Source organism: Oryx dammah, unplaced genomic scaffold, assembly GCF_014754425.2.
Source record: "Oryx dammah isolate SB20612 unplaced genomic scaffold, SCBI_Odam_1.1 HiC_scaffold_3, whole genome shotgun sequence".
Lineage (NCBI taxonomy): Eukaryota > Metazoa > Chordata > Mammalia > Artiodactyla > Bovidae > Oryx > Oryx dammah.
Genome location: NW_024070187.1, coordinates 30,706,880 through 30,726,664, shown reverse-complemented (window position 1 = coordinate 30,726,664; position 19,785 = coordinate 30,706,880). Strand labels below are relative to the sequence as shown.

The 19,785-nt window shown below is 35.0% G+C and overlaps 1 protein-coding gene across 1 annotated transcript in view; it reads left to right on the top strand.

Moving 5' to 3' along the window:
• Positions 1 to 19,785, top strand: part of GRID2 (glutamate ionotropic receptor delta type subunit 2) — a 1,625,731-nt gene that overhangs the window by 1,233,578 nt on the left and 372,368 nt on the right. The window contains exon 10 of the mRNA XM_040237847.1: positions 18,776 to 18,973. Coding sequence (XP_040093781.1) covers positions 18,776 to 18,973 — 198 coding nt within the window. The remainder of the gene's footprint in view (positions 1 to 18,775; positions 18,974 to 19,785) is intronic.

The window sequence follows — 19,785 nt, the reverse complement described above, 5'->3', positions numbered from 1 at the left end:
AATGTTTTATAACAGCTTTACTTACAATAACAAAAAAATGGAGACAACCAAAATGTACATCAATTGATGAATGGAAGAAGAGTGGTATACCCATAAATGAAACATTGTGGCAGTAAAATGTAATGAAGCACTGATGACACTTGGTACCTGAACAAACCTTGAAAATATGCTAATTAAAAGCCAGTCACAGTAGGTCACATATTATATGACTCCATTTATATGGAATAGGCAAGTGTATAGGGTCAGAAAGTAGACTAGTGACTAGGACTGGGAGAGATTACAGGATTGAGAAATGATGGCTAAAGGAAATTGGATTTCTTTATGGAGGAATATTCTAAAACCGGATTTCTTTACAGAGTAATATTCGAAAACTACTATGATACTAGCATAAGTCTCTGAATGTAGTAAAGCTGTTGAACTGTAAACTTTGAATGGGTAAATTATATGGTATGTGAGTTATATTTTAATGAAGCTATTAAAAAAACAGACTCCAGAACCAGATTGTATTTAAATTTCCAGGTCTCCTATTTGTGAATTTAGGCCATGTATTTAAACTCTTTATGATTCTATTTCCTTTTTTTTAAGATGTTTTACTTTTTTTGAAGAAACTTTTTATTTTGGTGAGGGGTATAGCTGATGAACAATATTGTGATAGTTTCAAGCGAACAGTGAAGGGACTCAACCATACGCATACATGCATCCATTCTCACCCAAATTCCTCTCCTATCTAGTGTTACTAACTTAGTCATCCCTGACTCTTTGCAACCAGTAGACCGCAGCCCGCCAGGCTCCTCTGTCTATGGGATTTTCCAGGCAAGGATACTGGAGCGTTTTGCCATTTCCGTAGGCTGCCACATAACATTAAGCAGAGTTCCATGTGCTATACAGTAGGTCCTTGTTGGTTATCCGTTTTAAATATAGCAGTGTGTATATGACCATCCCCAAATCTTCATGATTCTATTTCTTCATCTTTAAAATGCAGATAACATTATCTATGTCATAGAGCTGTTAAGAAAATTAAAGGAACTAATATATGCAAAGAACAAAGGACTTCTTTGAATAGAGCCTGGCACATAGGAAGTGCTATACCTAGGTGTTAGTTCTTATTATGCACAGTGTTAAAGAGAACATAAAAGAAGTATCTATCGCATGGGTAGGGCAGTGGAAAAGGCTTAAAGAATGACACAAATTAGTTCTGAAACATAGGCCGGGACTAACATAGAATAGTTAAAAGGGAAGGAATATTCAACAATGTAAAGAACATACACAAAAGTATGCAGATATCAAGAATTTAAATTACTCTGTAAGTGAGCTACAGTATCACCTGAAGCAAATGAAATTGAAATGCAGACCATTCCAGCAGCCTGTGTGTTAGGTATCCTTTTTTTTTAAGAGCTCCTTTAGAGACAGTTTAATTAGAAATTTTCTGTGAGAATAAGGTTAGCATTATATAATTTAGATAATATTAATTAACTATTTAAAAACACCATCATTGAAATCCTGATCTAGCTGTAAGGTTAGGTAAAATGGATCTCATTTTTATCGTTGAAGCAGTATAATCAGCAGAGATAGATCTTTATGGTATACATATTTTGTTGTCTCTTCTGCTGCTTATACCCAACTCGTGAGAGAAAAGGGGAGAATGCAATTTTTATAAACAGACACTTGAGGAAGACTGGCTGAGGCAAACAGTGTAATTCATAGCAACACTGAAATATGTATTCACTTCAATGCTGAGTGAATAAAATTATCATGAGAATTGATGCATGACAATGACTTGACAATTTCTTATTCTTTCTCATTACACCAATTCTTAAGATGATAGCTGTCATGTAAACAAGCAAGGATCACTACAGCACTGAGATAACCATGCATGACCCAACTTTTCTTCCTTTTGGAAGATGAAACCTGAATTCTTAGAATAAACACTGAATAGATATTTCAGAGATATGTTATGTAATTCACTTCTGAAAAATATATTTACTACTTGTCTCTAGAAGTTTAGAAAAGTATTGACATAGTCATTTGAAAATTCAAAGATGTAGACACAGTAGGTCTATGTGATTCACATAACTTCTATAATATTTTAACCAATATCATATGAACTATATTATACTTTACTTTCAGAATTATATTATATATAGCACTGTATCTAAAAGAAATCCAGATGTTAAGGTGACCTTGAAGTTTTAAGTTACTTTTTGCTAATGCAGTAGCTTTGGCATAGTTACAAAAACCACAAAACCAGTTCTATATATAATCCCTAAAAAACAAGCATAAGTAAAAATATGAAAACTAGAGAAATGTTTCTGACATAGATTTTACTTTCTGGAGTTACAAAGGAGTATATTAATGAATTGTTACCAGCCAGCATTTAGGGCACACTTATTCTCAGTTATTTTAATCTCCATGGAGCCCTGAAGATTATTATTTGCAATTTGTTGATATGGCTGAGACTTAGAGCTAGTTAAATAACTTCAAGTTATATTTGGAACAAAAATGAGCATTGAATCCTTGTTTGTCTGACTTGTCAGCCATGAGGAACATGTTGGAAAAAAGAGAACTATCTGAGGAGAATACTTGCAGAAATTTGCTTAAGGGTCCTTTTGAGTCTTGGCTGAGTAATAGGTCATACAAGATACAAGAGAAATTCTGCAATGCTGGGCAAAGAATGACAAAAAGCATATCAATTCCAAAATGTTTTAACTACAAAGATAAACTTTTATTTCACCACTTTGTTATAACTCACTTTCTAAGAAGATATGTACTGGAGTACTGGACACAGTTTAAAATATTAGAGACTTTTGAGACAATTTTCTGTTACTGGGAAGATCTTATTGAACAAAGACTTTATTTAAAAGGATATATGAAAAGCATGTACTTACCTTTTAAGTATGTAGTAATAAATATTTAGGTGTACAAATATATAAAGAAGGATACTCCCACACATCTTGCTATATCAGTGTTCTAAATGTTGCCTTGACCTCAAAAAGTTCAGCTTTTCATTAGGAAGATGCATATTCACTTGTCACTTCTAAGCTCCCATAGCATGTTGATGTTGTTGCTGTCTTACAGTGACATAAATTGATTCTAGGCAAACAGATGCAAAAAAAAAAAAAAGTCACAGGAAGTTGTCCTTTCTTACATCCTAGAAACCTTCCCAATTAGGAGGGAAAGCTAGTGTTCTGAATTAAAGTGTAATCATTAGATTTCAGTTTACAAAGGAAATACATTTTGAGAAAACCTTGTCTGCTTTTCCAGTCCCTCTCCAAGAGCCAAGGCCTCATATGGCTGCCTTACCAATGAGGAAGATGGGTCTCAGGCATGATTTGGAGTTTTTCAAAAGCACAGTAACAGGTTTTGATTAATGGGGGACCATTCATCAAGTCACTATCCATTGCATTAGGACTCTAGGGTGGTCTAAAATGAGAAAAGTTACCTCCAAAAAGTACCCAACATAGAAATAGTTTACTCATCTGTCAGTTTCTAGAACACAAACAGCTATTAAAAGTCAGCTCCCTCTGGGAGGTGAGAAGCAGTCAAGGAGAGAACTACCATATTGCATGGAGGCCCCAGAAATGGAAAAGCTGGTCGAGGAAAGGAAGGCAAATGCACACTCTTCCAGAATACACCCCTTGGGTTTTTTAATGATCAGATGAAATACGAAGAGGTTTGGATTTTAAGGTATCTCTTCACAGCATCTCCATGTAAACTGTGTACTAATTATTTTAACCTGGAAACAAAAAAGCCATCATGCTGAAAAGCAAATTTGTGGTTCTTGGATGTTTTAAAATTTTGAGCAAAGAATTTCAGGTTCTCTATGTGATGGGAGTTAGCACAAGGATATGCACTTTGTGTATTTTAGATTTTGGGGGGTAGGTTTGAAGGTATTTCTTTTTTCCTTTTCTCTTTTTTATTTTTAACCATTGCCAGTGGCATGAAATGGGAAAATGAAATGTTCAAACTAATTTTTCCCATTGATTCTTATGTAGCCTAATGTACTCTGCAGTTCAATTAAAAATAACAAGCTGTTGTGTTGTTCTGAGCCAAATAAAATCTCTAAGACCATGGTCAATAAAGAGCTCAAGAAAATAAAGTATTGAGGCTGAATCGTCTGAAGTCTACTGGGGAATAGAGAAGCAACTGATTAGCATTAAAAGCAAACTCTTTTAAGTTTTTAGAAGTCAAGGAGAATAAAAAAGTGATCACTCATCAAGAACAAAGACTTTGAAAAATATCTCTCACCTTTGTTTAATGAGTCCTTTCAAAATTTAAGAATGAACTTTGGTCTTCAGCCCCAAAACTAAAATGATTTTCTGTACACGCAATGTTACATTTTGGATTACTCCTGGAGTATCTGCTGAGGAATGTAAAAATAGAAGGATCAATGCTTAATATTTTATCACTCTAAGTGACATTAGCTCCATCCAGTGAAGTATGTCATGGGTTAAGTATTGTGACTAGTTTTATGCCAAACATTCCATTCTATTATGCAATTAAAAAAAAATGATGGGGAAAAAGTTGCTTACATCTTTACATTTTTCCATAAATTATGTATGAAGTGAAAGTAGCTCAGTTGTGTCCAACTCTTTGCAACTCCAAGGACTATATAGTCCATGGAATTCTCCAGGCCAGAATACTGGAGTTGGTAGCCTTTCCCTTCTCCAGGGGATCTTCCCAAACCAGAGGTTGAACTCAGGTCTCCCACGTTGCAGGCAAATTCTTTACCAGTTGAGCCACAAGGGAAGCCCAAGAATACTGGAGTGGGTAGCCTATCTCTTCTCTAGTGGATCTTCCTGACCCAGGAATTGAACCAGGGTCTCCTGCATTGCAGGTGGATTCTTTACTAACTGAGCTATCAGGGAAGCCCAAATTATGGGTATATTCCTCTAATTCCTTAATATAGCCCCCATAATTAATTCAGTACTGTAGTCCATATCTACAGACCTGATAAGCTAGCACAGAATCTATTTTATATGCTTTTTATTAATTTAAATAATACTTCAGTAATCTTTTATACCCTTACTAATTTTTGAAACATAGAATATGATCTTTACCACTTTAAGCTGAGACTTTTCTACATTCTACAAATCCCCACAGATTTGTTTCTTGCTTTTAAATATCAGCACATTTCTGTTTTCTATTATTCTGTTTCTGCCCTCTATGCAGAAAATCTTTTCTTTAAGTTTCCCCCTGTGGTTCATAATAAAATCAAAATAAAAAAGCATGTCCTTCAGAAAGCATTCAGCTCACTGGAAACAGGAAACCTGTCACCTTATTCTTAAAACCTTAGATCAGGCAGGTCAGTGGCAGAAATAGTGAGTGCAGTTTCAGCAAAGGGTATAAAGTGGGATTACCAAAATTATTATGTACCTTGTTATCTCCAGATGGATTTTAAGGGAAAGACTATCTTCTTGCATGAAAAAGGCTTGGTACTGTTGGGAGGAAAACTTTTATTCCAAATTCTTAGGTTCATATGTTTGGGGGCCTGTGAATTAAATGACAACAGGAAAAAGTCAAGGTTTATTTACATGCGCACATGCAATCTCATAAGAGTGGAGGCTTGAGAAAGATGATCCCTCTGCTCTCTGCCCTGTGAAGCAGAGGAAGCAAGCTCTCCTCAAACCCTGGATCTATTGGCACATTTATCTTGGACTTTCCAGGCTTTACAACTGTGAGAAATAAATGTTCAATATTTAAGCCACCCAGTCTATAGTAATTCGTTATAGCAGTCTGAATTGACTAAGACACCCACACACATACTCATGAATTGTTTTGTACATTTTCTTCCCATTAAGCAAAATATATAAGACTATCTTTAATGTAAACAAGTATCCTTTATACAACAGATGTAATCAATATTTATTTTCATCTCCTTGATGAATGATCTTTATAGTTGCCTCAAACTTCCATTAATTTGTTCAGGGTTGTACATAATTCCCAGAATGCCAACAGAAATTCAACATTTTCGTGTCCCATTTACTGAAATATGCTGGAATGCAAGTGAAAGTAATGTTTTTACAGTAATATTTTGAATCTTTAAGACAAAAACAAACTAACTCCAACCTTTAAAATGTTCTTGATTTTTTAAATAAACCCTCCTGTGGCCTGATTCTGAGCAAATAACTATGTAACAGGGCACTGAGACACTGGAGATGACAGCCGAATGTGCTGTGTCTCAGTCTATGATAGAGATTTTTTAAAAAGCAACCCCTAATTGTTGGACATTTAGTTTGTTTTCAAATTCTCACTATAAAAGTTGCAATTAACATTATTTTAGCTACATAACTATGTTCATTTATAATTACCTTCTTAGTTGGAAAGTTACCAAAAGAAATAACACAAAAATTTACAAATGTTTGCTTTCCTACCATGAATTTGTTTGCTTAAAGGTTGTACCAGTTTTAACTCACATAAGTAGTATATAAGAAAATCTGCTTCCTTATATGATTAAAAATTAACATTCTTTGCCAATCCAACAAGCTATAAATAACTTGTCTTTTTTTTGAAATTTCTATTTCTCAAAGGTGGATTAAGAGAACAAAAATAAATAATTCACCCTTAATGTTTGATATTGAACTTTCTCCTTTTAAAATTCAAGCTTTAAAGAATATGATGATTTTAATGATTGTTATTTTTTCTGCTAAATATTATTTCTCTTTTAACTGATTACACATTAATCACAAATATGCAGTATAAAAAGAAAGTGCACAGTTTCTTTCTATTAAATTTGAATGTGTATTAATTTTGCATTCAATGCAGTAGGTTTGTTCAAAATATTACCTTTGATTCTGTATTGAACATTCACCCTAAGGACTTTGGTCTATTGATTGAAAGTTTTAATCCCTGTAATAAAATTATATTGCATATGCCAAATGAAAAACATTCAGGGAGAATCTCAGAAGTCTGTATACTTCTAAAGGCTGAGGTCTCCACTTAGAATTTCCAGAAGTATGGCATAGCGTCCTATCAATTCTCACTAAGTACTAATAACTGCACATCTGATGTATCAGTGAATCTCATCAGCTTTACCTTCAAAAATTACCCAGAATCCAATTACTTCACATCAAATTCAAGCTTACTGCCTAACTCACTGGCTTATTGCAAAGGATTCCTAACTACTCTCCTAGTTTCTGTCCTTGGCCCTTCTAACTTTCTGTCAATAGCAACTATCAACTGTCTTGAAAACTGTTAAAACATAGCAGATCATACACCCCCCCTTTGCTCAGAGCCCATCAGGCTGCCCATCTCAGTCAAAGTAAGAGCTAAAGTCGTCACAAGGGCTTAAAAGTACCGTTGAAGCTCCACTGGACACACACCTGTTGTCTCTCAGATATTTCCTATCTGACCCTAGCTTCCTCAGTTCCTACCACACCAGCGTCCCTTCTATCTCTCAGTCATGTCAGAGAGATTCCTGCTGACACATTTACACTTACTCTCTTTTCAGTCTGAAAGGTTTTTCTGAAGAGGCTCTTCCTTGAAGGTACAACACTTTCTCACATGCTCTGTGTCCTCAATATTTATTTAATTTACTCCCCACAGTTCTTATCATCACCTGACATAACGTAAACAGTGCTTATTTTGTGTATCGTCCATCACTCCCATTAGCATGCAGGTCTAGAAGGATAGAGAGGTCTGTTTATTGTTGGCTTTGTTCATTGTTGTGTGCTTAGCATAGCATTGCCTAGCATTAACACTCTTGAATGACAATAGATATATGAATTTCTGCTGTTTTTCTGTAATATTATTTTGGATAGATATAACACTAACTTTAAGCATTTCAAGTTTAACTTTTTATTGTATTCTCATATTTAATTAGCTTCATTTTATATTTATCAAACATCCTTATGTCCTGACATAGACTGTCTTATCATAAAGCTCTGCTGACAGTACTAACAGTACTGTTATTGACAATATTTTTATAGGATTATGACTGTATCAACCAGAGTGTTTGTAAACATTATCATCATTTGGAAGTCAGATGTTACCAGGTTCTTGAGTTAAATATTTTGTAGAATTCTGACATTTGGTGAAGCCAATCACTTTTTGCAGTTGCAGTATTCTATATCTCAATACATACTTTTGATAGTTTTATTTGACATGACTGCATTTACAAAGTATTCCGTACTAGTAAACTTTTGACAATATGGAATAGAATTGACTCTTGTATGTGGCTGTGCCCTTGTAAGGGTCATGTGAGTGTTGAATTTTAGCAAAATAATGAAGACAGGACCAAACAAACAGTAAGTGTTATCCACCACTTATATTCAGAAAGCAAACCAAAAGTCTAATATTTCTAAGTTTATATATGGTAATCTTGTGATCTATAAAATCTAAGCCTCCTAAAATGTATTTTCAAATGCCTGTGAGGGAAAGCCAATAAATGAAAACTAATGTACTCAGGATTGTTGTGATCACCCATTGTCCTTGATAACCTTGTATTTCCAGTTACAGAATCTTATGTTTCTTTCAGATTCTCATAGAAACAAAAGAAACATATTTTTTGGTTTTGCCACCCTCCATTAAGTCACTAAAATATAGCCATTTCATGATTTGAAAGGAATGTATAAAATCAAACATCTTATTGTGAAAATGAATTACCTTGCATACCAATAGCTTTATGTTCAATTTAAAATATCTTTTTCACTTATATAATTTCTTACAAAATAGGAGTCAGAAATGATATGTAAGGTATGGTTTTAGGAAATTAGAGTGAGTAAATATTTTTATTTACTGATATTATTTATAATTAGAATCTTGTCTGATAAATATGTTTAAGCAAAGATAATGTATTGTCTGATATATTTAAGCAAAAATTATATTAGTGCAATATTTTCTAAATCTTTGTTCCTGCATAAAATCCTTCTGCAGAAGCCCTTTGAAAAATGTTTTCATTGCATATCGCTGTGAGCCGGTTTTCTTCTCTCCATGCAACTCAGATGTTTTTGTTTTTACAACACCTAGATTGTTTATTCCTCTTCTGATGTTTTTTATTTTTGTTTTCCTGTCCTGGTGTTTCAATATCTTTTTAATAACCAACTCCATACCTTTTGCCTTTTTAAACGTATAGTAGTTTCTAATATTTTGTATATGGTCTATAAAAATAATGAGATTTTTCCAAGAAGAATGATAGTCATTAATTCTGCATATATCACAGTGGAATGTGTCATCCCTAAGCAAAATATAAGCTCACACTGTGCATGAAGACAGTTCTTGTTTGCTTCAGCCAGGAGCATTGTTTATGGGGAGAAGTTTTTAAACAGGTCATTAAGAAATATTCTCATTCTCTAGTTAATGTCTTTGAGCTGCACATGTGAGCAGAATGGTAAGGAATTTCCGGTGACTCATTCCAAGTTTTGACCATCCCGGCATTCTGTGAAGTCATGCGTATTTTAACTTCTATAAAGCCCTCAGTAAAGACTTCACAGTAGAGCTTGTCACTTGCACCTATCAAAAATGTCAGATGCTTTTTCCAAACTCTATCACTAGCAAACAGTATTGCATAGCTATTAAAATATGGAGATTTAACAACAAAGTCTGCAAGTTGCAAACATTGTTGTAAATCAACTAAGCAATTAACATGAGATTTTTTAAGTGATTGAATACAAGTTCAGAATTATGAAGTTATTATCTAATAACCTAACAAGTGATGTGAATAAATCCTTGCTAATATGAAAATTATCAACGACAGAAACCCATTTTTCTATAAGCAAGTCTGTGGATCCTCATGCTAACACTTTAAGATTGATAAACTACAGGCATTCAGTGAAAGCATCATTTGTTCCAGTTGCTGAGGATTGTGTTTAGAGATTCTTTCATCCAAATGATCAGCAAATCGAAGTCTGCAATTTGTTTTCATTTAATAGGCAGACACATTTTTACCAATTTAGACTTGGTCGTATTAATACTCTTTGAAACTAATTGCTGGGAAATGAATTTTAAAGGCAGGGTTTTATAATTTCTTTTTTCCTTTTTCTGTCCCTGTAACAGAGGATTCCAACCCACCTGTATACAACTTTCAAATCTATGTTTAACAGGCGTGGGCCATAATCCCCTGTCATCTGTATGGTTACAAAGGACCCTTATTCCCTACTCTGTCACAATCCATTCTACTTCTCTCAAAGTTACTTTCTGATTATGTTGTTTCCCTTCCACAAACTTCTAGTTCCCTGACAGATAAAAGACAATAACCTTAATATGATATCAACATCCTCCATTTTCTTCTCCCACTTAATGTACTTTATTTTTATTTATATTGCAATATAACACCCATACACAAAAAAAGTTTAAACCATTAATTAATGCATAGTAAAGTAATATCTAGATAACCACTGCTCAGAACAAAAGATAGAATACTGTCATTACCTACAAGAGGCAGCTATCCTTGTGCATCTTTTTAATCACACCCTCTCCAGCATCCCAGATCAGCCAAAGCTGATTCCTCCCTTGAGTTTCTTCATAGTGTCTCCACCTGTTTAAGCTGTGACTCCTTAAACACATAGCTATTTCACCAGGTTTTTGAATGTTACAAAAAGGGAACTAAGCTGTTCCTTGGAATATTGCTTTATTTCACTCATCATGATTCTTGTAAAGGTCCATTCATATTATTGGGTATCACCCTAATTTCTTCAGTTTTAAGCTGTTTAATACTACATTGTATTAATATACCACATTGTATCCACTTTTCCATGTTGATGTACATTTGGATTTTTAGATTATTTCTCAGTTCAGTTCAGTAACTCAGTCATGTCAGACTCTTAGCAACCCCATGGAATGCAGAACACCAGGCCTCCCTGTCCATCACCAACTCCCGGAGTATGCTCAAACTCATGTCCATTGAGTTGGTGATACCACCCAATCATCTCATCCTCTGTCGTTCCCTTCTCCTCCCACCTTCAGTCTTCCCAGCAGCAGCGTCTTTTCCAGTGAATCAGTTCTTCGCAACAGGTGGCCAAAGTATTGGAGTTTCAGCTTCAGCGTCAGCCCTTCCAATGAATATTTAGGACTGATTTTCTTTAGGATGGACTGGTTGGATCTCCTTGCAGTCCAAGGGACTCTCGAGTCTTCTCTAACACCACAATGCAAAAGCATCAATTTTTCGGTGCTCAGCTTTCTTTATAGTCCAACTCTCATGTCCACACATGACTACTGGAGAAACTATAGCTTTGACCTGATGGAACTTTGTCAGAAAAGTAATGTCTTTGCTTTTTAATATGCTATCTAGGTTAGTCATAACTTTCCTTCCAAGGAGCAAGCGTCTTAATTTCAAGCCTGCAGTCACCATCTGCAGTGATCACTGTTCCATTGCTCCTCCATCTCTTTGCCATGCAGTGATGGGGCAGATGCCATGATCTTCGTTTTCTGAATGTTGAATTTTAAGCCAGCTTTTTCACCCTCCTCTTTCACTTTCATCAAGAGGCTCTTTAGTTCTTCTTCGCTTTCTGTCATAAGGTTGGTGTCATCTGCATATCTGAGATTACTGATATTTCTTCCGGAAATCTGATTCCAGCTTGTGGTTCTTCCACTCCAGCGTTTCTGATGATGTACTCTGCATATAAGTTAAATAAGCAGGGTGACAGTATACAGCCTTGATGTACTCCTTTCCCAATTTGGAACCAGTCTGTTATTCCATGTCCAGTTCTAACTGTTGCTTCCTGACCTGCATACAGATTTCAAGAGGCAGGTCAGGTGGTCTGGTATTTCCATCTCTTGAAGAATTTTCGACACATTTTGTGATTCACACAAAGGCTTTGGCATAGTCAATAAAGCAGAAGTAGATGTTTTCTGGAATTCTCTTGCTTTTTCAATAATTCATCAGATGTTGGCAATTTGATCTCTGGTTCCGCTGCTTCTTCTAAATCCAGCTTGAACATCTGGAAGTTCATGGGTCACATACTGTTGAAGCCTGGCTTGGAGAATTTTGAGCATTTCTTTCATAGTGCGTAAGATGAGTGCAATTTTTTGGTAGTTTGAGCATTCTTTGGCATTGCTTTTCTTTGGGATTGGAATGAAAACTGACCCTTTGCAGTCCTGTGCCCACTGCTGAGTTTTCCAAATTTGCTGGCATATTGAGTGCAGCACTTTCTTTCACAGCATCATCTTTTAGGATTTTCATTAGGTCAATTGGAATTCCATCACCTCCACGAGCTTTGTTTTTAGTAATGCTTCCTAAGGCCCACTTGACTTTGCATTCCAGGATGTCTGGCTCTAGGTGAGTGATCACACTATTGTAATTTTCTTGGTTGTGAAGATCTTTTTTTGTAGTTATTCTGTGTATTCTTGCCACCTGTTCTTAATATCTGCTGTTCTGTTAGGTCCATACTATTTCTGTCCTTTATCGAGCCCATCTTTGCATGAAATGTTCCCTTGGTATCTCTAATTTTCTTGAAGAGATCTCTAGTCTTTCCCATTCTGTTGTTTTCCTCTATTTCTTTGCATTGATCGCTGAGGAAGGCTTTCTTATCTCTCCTTGCTATTCTTGGAACTCTGCATCCAAATGGGCATATCTTTCCTTTTCTTCTTTGCCTTTCACTTCTCTTCTTTTCACAGCTATGTGTAAGGCCTCCTCAGACAACCATTTTGCCTTTTTTTTCATTTCTTTTTCTTGGTGATGGTCTTGATCCCTGCTTCCTGTTCAGTTCAGTGGCTCAGTCATGTCCGACTCTTTATGACCCCATGAATCACAGCACGCCAGGTATCCCTGTCCATCACCAACTCCTGGAGTTCACACAAACTCATGTCCATCGAGTCGGTGATGCCATCCAGCCATCTCATCCTCTGTCGTCCCCTTCTCCTCCTGCCCCAAATTCCTCCCAGCGTGAGAGTGTTTGCCAGTGAGTCAACTCTTTGCATGAGGTGGCCAAAGTACTGAAGTTTCAGCTTCAGCATCAGTCCTTCCAATGAATACCCAGGACTGATCTCCTTTAGAATGGACTGGCTAGATCTCCTTACAGTCCAAGGAACTCTCAAGCGTCTTCTCCAACATCACAGTTCAAAAGCATCAATTCTTCAGCGCTCAGCCTTCTTCACAGTCCAACTCTCACATCCATACATGACTACTGGAAAAACCATAGCCTTGACCAGACGGACCTTTGTTGGCAAAGTAATGTCTCTGCTTTTGAATATGCTATCTAGGTTGGTCATAACTTTCTTTCCAAGGAATAAGCATCTTCTAATTTCATTGGTGCAATCACCATCTGCAGTGATTTGGGAGCACAAAAAAATAAAATCTGACACTCTTTCCACTGTTTCCCCATCTATTTCCCATGAAGTGATGGGACCAGATGCCATGATCTTCGTTTTCTGAATGTTGAGCTTTAAGTCAACTTTTTCATTCTCCTCTTTCAGTTTCATCAGGAGGCTTTTTAGTTCCTCTTCACTTTCTGCCAGTAGGGTGGTGTCATCTGCATATCTGAGGTTATTGATATTTCTCCTGGCAATCTTGATTCCAGCTTGTGCTTCTTCCATCCCAGTGTTTCTCATGATGTACTCTGCATATAAGTTAAATAAGCAGAGTAACAATATACAGCCTTGACATACTCCTTTCCCAATATGGAACCAGTCTGTTGTTCCATGTGCATTTCTAACTGTTGCTTCCTGACCTGCATCCAGATTTCTCAGGCGGCAGGTCAGGTGGTCTGGTATGCCCATCTCTTTCAGAATTTTCCACAGTTTATTGTGATCCACATAATCAAAGGCTTTGGCATAGTCAAGCTTCCTGTACTATGTCACAAACCTCTGTCCATTGTTCTTCAGGCACTGTATCAGATCTAGTCCCTTGAATCTATTTGTCAGTTCCACTGTATAATTTTAGGGGGGTTGATTTAAGTCATACCTGAATGGTCTAGTGGTTTTCCCTATACTTTCATATTAAGTCTGAATTTGGCAATGAGGAGTTCATGGTCTGAGATTATTTCTGATTTGGACTACTATAGACAATACTGCTATTAACATTCTTGGGGATATATTTTGGTTCCTGATATTCTGTAGTGTTCATATTCAGAGTGAAATTGCTAGGACATAGCTGTCCATATCTTCATACTAGGCAATTTTTTATGTAGCACTCAAAATCAGGCAAAATTAACTTGCATATAAGTATTTTCAGTCTCTACTACATATGTAAAGATGTTTTGCAAAGTGGTTGCACCAATTTAAACGTCATCAAAAGTCATGATAACTCCTATTTCTTCATATCCTTAACACTGTTTGGGATTATCATACTAATATCATCATATTTCTTTGTGCTTCTCATTTCTTACCCCTCCCTTCTTTTTTGATATTCTGTTTGTTTATCCCTTTGTACCCTGGATATTAATTCTAATATGTAACAGGTCACTAAGTCTCTATTCATCTGTTCCCAATTATGCTGATAAACTCAGTCATTTAGTTACTAACTTTGGTCATTGTCTTTTCTAACTCTTAAATTTCTGTTTAGTTCTTTTTAATTTTAACAATGACACTTTCTTTAGTTTTATATTTCCTGCCAAAAGAGTTTTCTCCTATTTCCGTAAAAATAGTAAACACAATTTTTGTAATATGCATTTGAAAATTTCAGCATTTACCTTCTTGAAAAGATCCATTTCTGTTATATATTATTCCTGCTGCTTCTATATATGAAATATAATTTCCTTTTACATAATTGGAGAAGCAAATGGCCAACCCACTCCAGTATTCTTGCCTGGAGAATTCCATGGACAGAGGAGCCTGGCAGGCCTCAGTTCATTGGCTGACAGAAGTCAGAAACAACCGAGTGACTAACACTTTACATAATATCTTTAACTTTTGCTTTGGACAGAATATTCAACCAACTCTTTGAAGGGACAATATAAGACCTAAAATAAAAATACTTTCTTCCCAGAGGATTTTTTTTTTTTTCTGTCAGGAATCTGGAGTCTATCAGTCTGATACCAACTTAACTTGTTTTAAAATATGAAACAAATTATGGTATCTTATATTTTAATCTACTCATTGAAAATTTTGAGGTCCAAAGAGATGAAGTAAGATGAGCTGAGACAATGCCTTTGTCTTCTGTAACTTATTGTATGATTTTGAGTTGAAACTTTTGTTTCTAATTTTTCTCATCTGTTGAAATAGTGCATGCCTGTTACCCCCGGCATAGTGATTTTGCTTTTTTGTTCATATCTATTTGGCAAGGCCAAGTCTTCGTTGTGGCAAGTAGAATCTTAAACCTTTAGTTGTGGCTTGCAGAATCTAGTTCCCTGACCAGGGATCCAGCCTTAGCCCCCTTCATTGGGAGTGTGGAGCCTTAGCCACTGGACCACTATGGAATTCCCTATTTCCATTATTTTCACAATTTCCTTTGTATTGCTCTGGTCTTCTGTTCGTGCCAGTCATGGTATGTGATACTCAAGTTTTACTTTATGTTTTTTGAGTACATAGCTTTTCCGATACTAGGTTACAGTTTGTTTTGAAGACACTTTTTACCAGTATCTCTCACTATATTGAGTGTAGTAAGTTGATTCAGTAACTACTTAATGAATGTTATATGGATGAGTCAATGAGTGAATAAATTTTGGAAATGGGTACATAGATAAAAGTGATTAAACCAAGCTCAGTATTGCCATAGAGAAGGAGCAAGTACCTTTTCTGTTATCAGTCCCAGAGTTTCAGTCGAATTTCTGTTGCTATGTTTACTTGTCCACTATATTGGCTGATTGTCCTCATAAAACACAACTGGTCTGAGGTAAGATTTATGCATAGCAATCCAAATGTGTAATAGAGCTTAAGAACAAAGCTTAAGAACATTGATCTAGAGGACAGTGATAAAATGTAATAAAGTTTATTTCGGGTGTAAAATTAAAAAGCGTGTTCATCAATAATTCATCAGCTCTCTTTAAAAAACCCTTAGTTTATAATCATTTTTATTCTGTATCTTTAATCATTTGTAGCTGATGTTGCTACGAACAGACTTTGACAACAAACTTCTGAAAGGGATCCATTTGCCTAGGGAATTACTTATAAAGTTGCAATTAAAAATATTTTCTAGGGGTAAATTCAGCATACTATGCAAATACGACACAACTTAGCATATTAAACAATTGTTCTAAAGATATGTTAATAGAACTGAAAAGAATCACTATTTCCTATGAAGGCATACATTGGGGTATTATTTTTGCCACATAGAGCAGTTAGCTTTGCATTATAATTAGTCCTCTTAATTTTCCAAATGTCACCTTAAAGACTGGGTTTCCATTTCCTGGTGATTAAATTGCTGCTGAACCTAAGAGATTTGTTAGATTTTAAGTCAATGGCTAAATAAAGAATATATATGGTCAAAATTATTAGTAGAGGACCAATAAGATCTTTAAGAAGCATCTTTCCATTAGTTTGTTGATGGGTAGATGTTCAAAATATAGCAATGAATGAGATGTGTATAAGGAAATAAGTACATGCTCTCTGTTGCCAGCATGCACAGCATAATATAAATAATCAATGCCCAATTAATTCTAGAATTTCCTGATCTTATTTTCATGCTCTCTGAATGTGATCTTTATTTTGGAATTTCTTTGACCGATTCTGAACGCCTTTGTGACTTCAGGTCATGGATGCATTGTGCAATGCGTCATCGTTAACTAGGTTACATAATGAACAGTGATAAACTCTGCTATATTAGATGGAAGTTTTAATTTGGAATCAAGAAAATGTTCTGTATTTTATGCATAGTATTAAAGGATTTGTTGAATTTTTACTTTTTATTTAGTTGATATCATTTAGATTAAACAAGTCAGAATTGTTAAAAATTTTCATTTATTCTCAAAGTTTCCAACCTATTGATATATATCAATCTATCTTTGTTCATTAGCATCAAATACTGGTAAAAACCAAAAAAAAAAAAAAATCTTGAGCTTAACAACAATAAGAAATTGAGGTTTTCTTTCTTTCTTCTTTTTTTTTATGGTTTAGAACAGTAGAGAGTCAGTGTGAGTCTTCTATAGCATTTCAAATGTCAAGGACATACACTTCTGTATTATTTCTCTATTATGTGTGAGCTAAGATAGTTACCAGAACTTCCAGTTGTTATGTGTTCATGCCAGCTGAAAGAAGTAGAAAAGACACAAAAACAGTTGCACAAAGCACCCTGGTTACATCACACTTCTCAGAACTGGTTACATGGTCTCACTTTGCCTAAAGGGAGATTGTGGATTGTCTATATTCTCAACTGCTGATTTGAAGATAGATATATATAATTAATGAAGAGCAATTAATTGTTCCCACTACTGGGGAACAAATAGCAGTCATCTCCTTCATCTAACTGTTCATTTACTAATCTATTTTGCTCTAAGATAAGTTATAAACAGTTAAACAAGACCATTTTTTTAAATAAAAAAGTATCAGCAATTTGGAAAATCAAGACTTTTTTGAAAATTACAAATACCACAATGTCAACATAGTTATATATAGATGAGCATCGTGGTCTCCTGGGTATCTGAAGTGAAATAGTTTATCTAAATAATTGTTTACTTTATTTTCATTATTTTTAAAAAGGCATTACTGAAGCAAAATAAAGCTCTACTGCCTCTGAACAATATAAAAACTTATCTCATGGTAATATTTATGGAGAATTGAATGTTATGGTCAGAGAAGGCAATGGCACCCCACTCCAGTACTCTTGCCTGGAAAATCCTATGGACAGAGAAGCCTGGTGGGCTGCAGTCCATGGGGTCGCACAGAGTCTGACACGACTGAAGCAACTCAGCAGCAGCAGCAGCAGAATGTTACGGTGAACAATATTCCTATCATAGATGCAGCTGATTTTATAAGGCACTGACTTAGTGTCTTTGAGTAAGAGCCAAAAGCCAAGTATTATTTTACAACTCAATAAAGGCTATTTTGTGAGTCCTTAAGGTTATAATCCTTAGGTATTCTGGCTTAGACGGAGGATAGATGATAACCTGCCCACAGGACTAGGTAGATGTATACACTGTGGATGGTTATCTGTAAATATTACTGTTGCTGAAAGTTTTCTGAACAAGTTTAGGAAATTAAGAAATAGGTTATCTAATTTTCTGTAGTCTGCCAGCATGTGTCAGACCAATTTAGTGCTCGTAACACTAGGTGCTCTAAAAAGTGAAAGGGGACCATTTGTTAACTGTAACAGCACAACAGTGCAAAAAGATGAAAGAGGTTGAAATGGAAACCAATTTGCTAAATTTACTAAATTACACAGATTACCAGAAAGGTAAGTGAATTTCTCATAACAGTAGTGGAGAAATTACTTTTGCAATGAAATATGTATTTATAGCCAAGTTTCAAAATTACTTAGCAAATAACTCCCAGTAAATGTGATATTATAAATTTTAGCTAATTGTAAATTCTTAGAATTTTTGTATCTTTTCAAAACAATTTGTGTCTATTATATCTCTGAAAATATTTTATGTATTTTGACAAATATAGACAATAACTACCCAAGGATAGAAACAATAAATTCATGGTTTCCTAAATATGATTATATTTTTGATGAATCTTAGGTTCATCCTGAAGTGGCAAGAGAAATGAATTTATGGTTCCTGAAATTTTGTAATCACTTGCATCTAATTTTTTGATATAGTAATAATTAAATGAGAGATGACAAGAAACTGGGTGATTAAACAGTTTGATAAAATGATGCATTAATAACACATAAGTTTTATTTCAAAGTTATTCTCTCACAGTACAAATCAATTTTAAACTGTAAGCTGAATTCTTTGAAGAATTAATCTTTGCTTTAAAGGAGCACTATAGATTGACACCAATGATTTCTTTTAATTCCATGTAGGAAGAACCTTTTGTAATGGTGTCTGAAAATGTCCTGGGTAAGCCGAAAAAATACCAAGGCTTCTCCATTGATGTTCTGGATGCCTTATCCAACTACCTGGGTTTTAACTATGAAATTTATGTTGCACCGGATCACAAGTATGGAAGCCCACAAGAAGATGGAACATGGAATGGCTTGGTAGGAGAACTAGTGTTTAAGGTAAGTATTTGTTTGTTTATCACATATCTAAAGTTGACTATAATCCTTGAAAGTTAATTTCATTTAAAATAAGTGTAAGGCAAGGCCTTACGTGGTGGTGTTGAATGCAAGTCTCAGCCTACACTATTTCATGAACTTTGTGGAAAGAAAAATTGATAATACAAACCTAAATTTCAAAATATGTCCTAAAAAATATTTAGAGGAAGGACTTACCTTTACCAAAGTTATACTCCAAACATATTATCACTGTTTGGTACATGATGAAGTCACAATGCCTTTTCCAAACACAATTCATGTCATTGTGTTCTTTTAAAACACAAGTTCAAGAAATAAATAAGGTTCTGATCACTTAAGAACTGATCATTTCGTTTTTGGATCTAAATAAGGTAAAGCTACTCTTACTTATATTGTTCTTGTTCTTGCAAGTCTCAGAGAAGTGTTTTAAATTTCCCCATTACTTTATCCCTGTTCCTATCAGTTTTTGCTTCCTTTTTGGAAGCTCTATTATTAAAGTGCACCACATTTTTAAATATTATGCTTTCCTAATGAGTTGAATAGTCATATTTATGTCTATAAATGACTATGTGATTTCTGTGTATCTCATTTTTCCCTCTGTTCCTTCATTTCTGGCCTTCCTCTGGGTTAGCTGATTTTTTGTGTGTTTGATTTTATTTCTCATTTAGCTTCTTATTTGTACTTATTTGGTTTTTGTTTGTTTGTTTGTCTGTGGTTAGTCTAGGATGGTAATGTGTGTTCTTAACTTATCACACTTTATGTAGATTAAAATCATATCACTTCTCATTTAAAAAATA